This window comes from Gastrolobium bilobum, unplaced genomic scaffold (assembly GCF_033153095.1).
Source record: "Gastrolobium bilobum isolate Gb01-03AN ecotype WA unplaced genomic scaffold, APGP_CSIRO_Gbil_v1 utg6928, whole genome shotgun sequence".
Classification (NCBI taxonomy): Eukaryota; Viridiplantae; Streptophyta; class Magnoliopsida; order Fabales; family Fabaceae; genus Gastrolobium; species Gastrolobium bilobum.
The window spans coordinates 88142-96980 of record NW_026899437.1 but is presented as its reverse complement, the minus strand read 5'-3'; the positions used below and the strand labels follow the sequence as shown (position 1 = coordinate 96980).

Genomic DNA, 8839 nt, shown 5'->3' with positions numbered 1-8839 from the left:
CTTGGACGCCAACGAAAATTTCAGCTACAAAACAAAGTTCACATGGCACGCATATACAAGTACAACCTGCGTTACACATCACCATCAACTCAAATGCATTTGCCCTTAACTTTTTGAACTTCGAAGCTCACCCAATAACATTTAGTGAATGATGATTCCACCATTTCCCATTTCCCTTTCCATGGAATACGCAAAATGAAGGATTCCTGCCTTACCCTTCAAGTAATGGTTGCTTAAATACATGTCAGCAGAACTATCTAGTTGAACCAAAGCAACCATTCCACTGTTTTCCTCATCATATGGCTACCAACATTGTAACCAATGCAAAGCACAATTTTGAACTTGATTGCAAGAAAATTCATGATTCTTTAGGGGGTTTGAGGCAACTGATTCCATCTCTGGCTTGCCTAACACAGCTTGAAAGACAACAGCTAAGGGAGACCTACAAGGAAGTGTATGGAGAAGACTTGATAAGTCAACTTCAAAGATATGAAGATGAGTTTTCTTCCATGAAATGCTCTGTTTTATACTTGTGGATGCTTGACCCACATGATAGGGATGCTGTTGTGGCTAGAGAAGCTCTTCAACAAGATGAGACAAATTTCAAGGCTCTTGTGGAAATTTTTGCTTGTAGAAAATCAAGTCATGTTCTTCTCATCATACAGGCCTACCAGAAAAGGTTCAGAAGGCTGTTGGACCAAGATATTATCAATTTGGACCCTCCACATCCATTTCAAAAGGTGAGATTATTGGGAAACACTCAAATGGTTTATTCAAATTGTCAATTGTTTGTAAATTTAAAGAAATGGGTTCGAGTATGCAGATTCTTGTGGCATTGGCTGCATCACATAAAGCTCACCAAACTGATGTTAGTCAGCATATATCTAAGTGTGATGCAAGGAGGCTCTATGAAACTGGGGAGGGAAGCTTAGGAGCTGTGTATGAAGCTGTTGTACTAGAAATTTTAAGCAAGAGAAGCATCCCCCAACTGAAGCTAACATCTTTAAGTTATAAAAGCATTTATGGGCATGACTACACAAAGGTATTCGAATAATAAGATAAAATAATAAGCTAGTAATCCTCTCCCTGCCACACCATTCAATGTATTTTCATTATTTGATCGATTTGAAATTTGACTTGTGTGTCCTTTATGCACTCTATGTTTTAGTCTATCAAGAAGGGAAACTATGGACAATTTGGTAAAGCTTTATTGGTGGTTGTGAAATGCATTTGTAATCCAGCATATTATTATGCAAAGGTAACAATTTTATCTTTGTTTTTCTTTAACAGAACTGAATTTCACTGGGGTGCAGTTGTATGTTCCCAAATTGTTGTTTCAAAATTTCATTAAAATGGTCTAGTAAAAGATTGATTAGTTGAAAGAGAAATTAAAATTTGGGTTAATAATGGCAGTCACTGTATACAAGCATCAAAGGGGAAACAAGGGACAGAGGAACTTTGGCACGAGCATTGGTAAGCAGGGCTGAGGTAGACATGGATGAGATTAGAAGGGTTTTCAAGGAGAAGTATGAGAAGGAACTTGTTGACGTTATACATGAAGGAATTCCATCTGGGGATTGCAAAGACTTTCTAGTTGCTTTGGCTACAAGATCTACTTCTCCTTCTTAAGTAGTTCCAGCTTCTGCTCCAAAAATCTATAGAAACAAAACTTGTTGAGAACAGTGTAATTCAAATTAGCTTTCTGAAATTCTCTTGAGATTGATTGGCATGAAGTGAAAAACTTGTTTAGCTTAACTTGTAGTGGCATACAGTTATATAATGTGACAATGTAAAAAGTGATGTCTGGTTCTATAAAGCAAAGAAATTTTGCGGTCCTAAAAGTACTCGTGTCTAACTACGTAGCAACCTTCGTCCTAATATCTCTTTGCAAACTTGAGTCAGAAGTATATGAAATGCATTGTCAATTATTTGGGGTCTACTTATCAATGCTTTAGCATAAATCAATAAAATAATAAACAAACAAATAAATAAAAGGTCTACTTGTCATTGTCCTCTTCTTTGTAAATTTCTTCACTTAAGAAATTAGTTTGATCTCGGACACTCAAAATTGTCAATGCATGTTTCTTCTCTCTGACCTCATATTTTTTCCCGCATGCTATGATGCTGCTAAGCTAGCTGGTCAACTGATAAATTGGAGAGCATAACTAACTAAACAACAAACATATGATGCCACAATAGATCAAAAGTTATGTTGAAGAAAACATGATGCCACAATAATAAGAACAAGTCAAACAAACCTTGTTTCCAAAATTAAGCTATGAATTTTGTAAATAAATAATTGAAATTACAACAATTTAGACATTCCTATTTCTCCTGGTCGGTTTCGGTTGATGGTGTTTCCATGCTTCCATCGTTAGGGAGTGAAAAAAGACTCTCTGTATACATACCTAAGTCGAACGCTTTCACATGAGCACTGTTGCGTAAAATTGGCAATTGCACCGATCGTACCAAGTAATAAAATAGTGAGTAGAGATCGTCTCCACGAGGATTGAGGCACCAAATTTATTTTAACTATTCCTTTCTTATTGGATGAATAAAAATTGGTTTTTGAGAATAATTGTGTTGTAACAATTGTGAACTATTTAATATCTTGTGAACAATTCAAAGAGAAAATTGAAAACTTAAAATAAAAGGTTTTTGAGAAAATATTTTAAAAAGCTATTGCAGTAAATGACGCCAACACCTTTCCGATCCCCACCTTGTAATATTAATTAATGTTTACATTTAATTACCCAATTGATCAAACAATTCACCATCTATTAATTAATTAGTTAAGCCCTAATCCCTTAGTGATCTTAACTTTATTAACCTTATTAGAATCCTAATCCCTTAGAAATCCTTTTTCAAGTTAATCCTTTAACCCAGTGAATTTTCCACATTTGCAGTTCATGTAGCCTATCCCTAGTGCATACATGAACTGTTATTTTACCCTTTGTCAGGAACTAGAATCCCAATATTCCTATTGAAAACTCTAACCCTCGCAATCCTAATAGAGTGATCAATTCTAAAAGAATTATAGATGAAGAACATGATAAAATAAATCAATTGAAATAATTAAATATAAATTTAACCAAACTACAAGGGGTTCACATCAAGGGTTGTGACCCTTACCACAATATAAAAAACTAGCCAGAAATATTCATGTCTGACAATTCTAAGAATTGAAAAGAATTCATAAAATAAAATAATAAAACCAGAAAATTGGAGAAGAAGCTTGCTCTGCATTCTGCCTCCATCTTCCTCTGTGTGCAAAAGTTATCTTTCTCTGGAAGTCTGAGTCTCTATTTATAGAGTCTTTGACCTGGTGTAGAATCTTGATTGAATCCTTGTCGTAATCTCAATGTGATCTGTCTCTGATTTAAAACAGATTTAATGCTGATTGACGCACCTCCCACACCACTAGCGTGGTTCCCACGCTATGAGCGTGGGAGTTTTGTTAAGAATCCTGGAGCACCACGCAACTAGCGTGGTTTCCACGCTGCAAGCATGGACTGATTGAGAGTCTGGCGCCACTAGCGTCAATGCCACGCTAGTAGCGTGGTAGCTTCTGCCTGTTTGTGATCTCTGGCGCTACTAGCGTGAATCCCACGCTAGTAGCGTGGATGCCTCTGTGTGAAAGAGCTCCCTTCACGCTGTGAGCGTCATACCCACGCTGTGAGCGTGGGCCTTCAGTTTAGCTTTTTTCCTTTTTAGCTCCAGTTTGTCTGTTTTTCCTACGAAATCAACATAAAATCAATATGCAATCTCTGATTAAGATTTTGATAGATCAACAGTGATTATTGCCCTTTTTGCTTAAGATTTAATCAACATTATTTTTCTTTTTGGCTTAGATTTCCTTATATGCTGAATGCATATCAAATAATTCCCAGATTTGAACTTTGCTGTCCTCAGCAATGTAATAGATTCAAGTTATCAGCAAAGAATAATTCAGTGAAAACATGGAACACAACACCATAAGAATTTAGATTGCTATGCATGTATAACTCTTTGTTAAAACTTCCAACAATGCTTTTCAGTTATATCAAGAATTTAAACCCTAGTGTGAACATTTCCTCATCAGTTTAAATGTACTCTCATCACACTCAGTGTTTAAGGGTTTCACACTTATCCGTCAGTGTAGCAGTAATTCCATAGGCTTGAACTTATTCTCAATTCCTAAGAATGAGGAATCCATTTGACATGCATAGACTGATCAAAAGGTCTTTGACAGGTTGTAACTTGGCCTGGTTTGGGGGTGAGAATCTTTTGGTTAGAAGCTGATTGGAGAGATTGAAATACTGATTTTAACAATACTTCCTTCTTTTCTGGGCTTTGCCTCATCTTACAGACTTGTGATTCTTTCCTTTTTTTTTACTACCCTTTTCTTTCCTTATTTGCAGATGTTTTCTTTCTTTTCTCTTTTGAGCTGCAAATTTTTTTCTTTTCCTTGTTCAGCTACTTATCTTTTCCTTCTTGAGAAGTGATTTGACTTTTCTTCTTTGTTCAGCATTCAATCTCTCAAGGTGTGGAAAGAGGAACAAGATTAAGTAATTTTCATCAGGTTTGAATGAACTGGTTTAAGGCTCAAAAGGGCTTAACAATGGAAATTCTTATAGGTAGGCTGTTTGGCTCTAAGTTAACAAGAATAAAAATGCCCTTATCATTTCAGTAATGCATGCAAGCCAGAGAAACAGGTCAAGTTATAGAAACTACTACAGTGAGGCCTCTCTAAAAAAGAAATTTCTGTTTAGGCTCAAATCCTCACAGTTATAATTCAAACTAGAATCTCAATTCAAAGTTTCACATCAAGCATTATCCGAAAATTTTAACCAAAACAGTTATAAAAATGAGTAGTCATCATTCTCAGATAAAACAATTAATTTCTCACAGATATCATGCTTCCTCTAACTTAATCTAATTACTTACTGAGTAAGCTTAAAATACTCTGGGACTTTTCTTCTTTGTTCAGCATTCAATCTCTCAAGGTGTGGCAAGAGGAACAGGATTAAGTAATTTTCATCAGGTTTGAATGAACTGGTTTAAGGCTCAAAAGGGCTTAACAATGGGAATTCTTATAGGTAGGCTATTTGGCTCTAAGTTAACAAGAATAAAAATGCCCTTATCATTTCAGTAATGCATGCAAGCCAGAGAAACAGTTCAAGTTCTAGAAACTACTACAGTGAGGCCTCTCTAAAAAAGAAATTTCTGTTTAAGCTCAAATCCTCACAGTTATAATTCAAACTAGAATCTCAATCCAAAGTTTCACATCAAGCATTATCCGAAAATTTTAACCAAAGCAGTTATAAAAACGAGCAGTCATCATTCTCAGATAAAAATAATTAATTGCTCACAGATATCATGCTTCCTCTAACTCAATCTAATTACTTACTGAGTAAGCTTAAAACACTCTGGGACTGCTTGTTCAGGAATTCTCTAATTTTTTTTTCAATTTCCTTTAAAAATTGAATCTACTGAAAACAAATAATAATAATAATAAAAAATTTTAAGGTTAAAATATCTCCCCTTTTTCAGAAAAATTTCTGTTTAGACGTCCTTCCCGTTGTGTAGTTCCGCAGTATTTAGCAAGTCTCGCATACAGCATGCGACAATTCCCAGATTTAGAACGTTGTTGTCCTCAGCAACAACTATACTGGTCGAAGAAGCTAATTCTGCCAGGTGGAACATACACACACACACACACACACTTGTTAAACAGTAAAACAGAATAATCATCAAAGTGTAAAGCATAAAGAGACATAATTCAACCAACTAATTCCAACAAAATACTCAAAACAACAAAATAAAATGCCAAAGTAAATGTCACTGTGAAGTGAACTAGCGCTCACAGCGTGGGTTTCACGCTGTGAGCGTGGAACTCACTGCCTCATTTTGTTTGATGGAGCTCGAAGCGTGGAATTCACGCTATTGGCGCGAGTACTTCGTGAGGTTTCCACGCTGATGGCGTGGTTACCACGCTGTGAGCGTGGAACTCACTGTCTCTTTTGGTCTTGTGGCGCTACTAGCGCCAAATTGGCGCTCACAGCGCCAATTCCCAGATTTAATATTTTTCCATATGGTCACTAATTCACCACTTACTTGACTTATATATATAAAAAAATTTAACTAACCTAAGCAAATAAAATAAAGAAATTAAAAACAGAAAAACAACTATTGGGTTGCCTCCCAATTAGCGCTTGTTTAACGTCACGAGCCTGACGTACCCCTTGTGATTATGGTGGTTGGAAGTATGCTACCATCGATGACCCAGTCTTCTTGATCCAGTATTGTTTCCTTCCATGATCATATGCATATGGATGAGGAGGAGGGTTCTCAAGAACTTTAAACTTAGTTTTCACATATTTTTCCTTGCTCTTGGGCTTTTCCATCTTCACCTTTGGCTTGCTTTCTTCATGCCACTGATGAACTTCCTTCTTGTTCCCTTCCTCAACCTTTTTCTCCGCAATGTAGTTGACTTGATTCTTAGGTTGAGAAGCAGGCAATGGAGGAGCTTCATTTATGAATACCTTGAATATTGCTTGCTCTCCATCCACGCGCATTATCAACTCACCCTTAGGTACATCGATTAATGCTCCTGAGGTTGCTAAGAATGGCCTCCCGAAGATCATAGGCACACTGGCATCTTCATCAATGTCGAGGATGACAAAATCAACAGGAATTAGAAATTTGTCTACCTTGACTAGCACATCTTCCACAATACCATGTGCTTGCTTTGTTGAGCGGTCGGCCAGTTGAACATTCATCCTAGTTGGCTTGACTTCATCAATTCCCAGCTTCTTCATCAGGGTTAATGGCATCACATTAATGTTGGCACCAAGATCACATAAGACTCTCTCTATAGTTGTCTTGCCAATGATGCATGGAATACTGAAGCTTCCTGGATCCTTCAACTTTGAAGGCATGTTTTTCTGCAGGATTACACTGCACTCCTCTATTAATGTGACAGGTTCATCCTCTGTGAGCTTCCACTTCTTAGATAATATCTCCTTCAAGAATTTGGTATACGAAGGCATTTGCTCCAGAGCTTCTGCAAAAGGAATGTTAATTTGCAATTTTTTAAAAATATCTAAAAATGTAGAAAATTGCTTCCTTTGTTCATGTTGTTTGAGCTTCATAGGATATGGAGGTTTCTCAAAACGAGAGAAATCCCATTGCTTCTTTTGAACTGCAGGAGGTTGCTCTTTTGCTTTTTCTTTGCCTTCTTGGATGTGCTCATTCTTGTCTGTAGAAACTTCAACTTTCTCTTTTTCTAGCTTCTCACTTTTAGTAGTGATGGCATTGCAGTGCTCCCTTGGATTCACAATGGTATCACTAGGGATTGTTCCTTGACTTCTCTCAGCCAACTGCCTAGACAACTGGCCTATTTGACTCTCCAAGTTTCAGATGGAAGCATCCTGGTTCTTGTGGGGTAGGCTCTGGTCTCATTTATGTGATGATTAGTAGTTTTGGCCAGTTGTATCATTGCTTTCTCCAATTCGGATGGCTCTTTTTGTGGCAGATGAGGAGGTTGCAGATAGTTGCTGGATTTATATTCCAAGCCGCTCCCTTGATTCCTCCTTTGAAAGTTGTTCCCTTGGCCTCCATTCTGATTTCTCTGGTAACTTTGGGTATCCTCTGGTGGCCTTGGATCATACCACACTCCATTGACTTGGAATGGTTCAGCTCCATTGAATGTAGGGCACTCATTAGTCTCATGTGGCTCTTTCCAGTACTCACAATTGAATACATTGACTTTAGATGAGATCTGCATTCTATCTAGCTTGGCGTTCAGACTGGCTAGCTGTTGTGAGATCATCTTTTGCTCAGCTAGTGACGCATCATTGTTCCCCAGTTGTAAAATTCCCTTCTTGGGTTGAGCTGGCTGAACTGGATGAACTTCCATTGACGCATTATCGTTCCGTGCCAGATAATCAATCAGTTCCAGGGTTTCAGCTGCTGTCTTCCTTCCTATGGTTCCACCGGCTGTACCATTGACAATTATCCTGGTATCTGGTGTCATCCCGTTGTAAAAGACTCTGACCTTCTTCTCATTTGGAAAGTCATATTGAGGGAACTTTCTGATCAATTCTTGGAATCTGGTCCAAGATGTACAGAGAGTCTCTCCCGGCTGCTGAATGAAGTTGGTGATCTCGTTCACCAACTTGTTGTACTTTTCCCACGAAAAATGCTCAGCAAAGAATTTAGCGGCTAGATCGTCCCATGTTCGGATACTGTTAGGAGCTTGTCGGTCTAGCCATCTGAGGGATTTTCCGGTCAAAGCAAAGGGAAACAGCCTGAGTCTGATGGCATCGTCAGACACTCCATGATGCTTGGTAGTGTCTCAGATTCTCAAAAATCTGTCCATGAAGTCGTGAGGATCTTCGTAATCCTCTCCTCCGAAAGGGTTCTTCTCCACCAGGTTAATCAGAGACGGGTTGATGTCAAAATTGTTGGCCTCTATCTCTGGCCGGACAACACTAGAGTTCGGCCTTGTGAACATAGGAGCCAGAATTGACTCCATCAACTCCGCTGCAGGTGGTGGAGGAGGCAGAGGTTGATTATTAGCTGCCATCACTGGTTCTTTGTGCGGCTTTGAACCTGAAGATTCTTCTTGCTTTCTCTGCTTGGCTTGTTTCCGATTTTCCTTTGCAGTTTTCTCGATTTCTAGATCAAACTGTAAAGAATCTCGATCTACTTTACCTCGCATAAACTACAGCAAAAAGATTAGTAACAAAATAGAATCCAATCAAGAAATTCAAAAGTTAAAAATAAATTAGGCGTAGTCAATCTCCGGCAACGGCGCCAAAAACTTGTTGCGTAAAATCGACAAGTGCACCGATCG

The 8839-nt window shown here is 38.0% G+C and overlaps 1 protein-coding gene across 1 annotated transcript; it reads left to right on the top strand.

Moving 5' to 3' along the window:
• Positions 1-299: 299 nt before the first annotated feature.
• Positions 300-1629, top strand: LOC133290456 (uncharacterized). The gene is made up of 4 exons (XM_061488536.1): positions 300-740; positions 824-1042; positions 1169-1258; positions 1414-1629. Exons 1-4 carry the CDS (start codon positions 300-302, stop codon positions 1627-1629), a joined length of 966 nt encoding a protein of 321 aa, XP_061344520.1.
• Positions 1630-8839: the final 7210 nt, after the last annotated feature.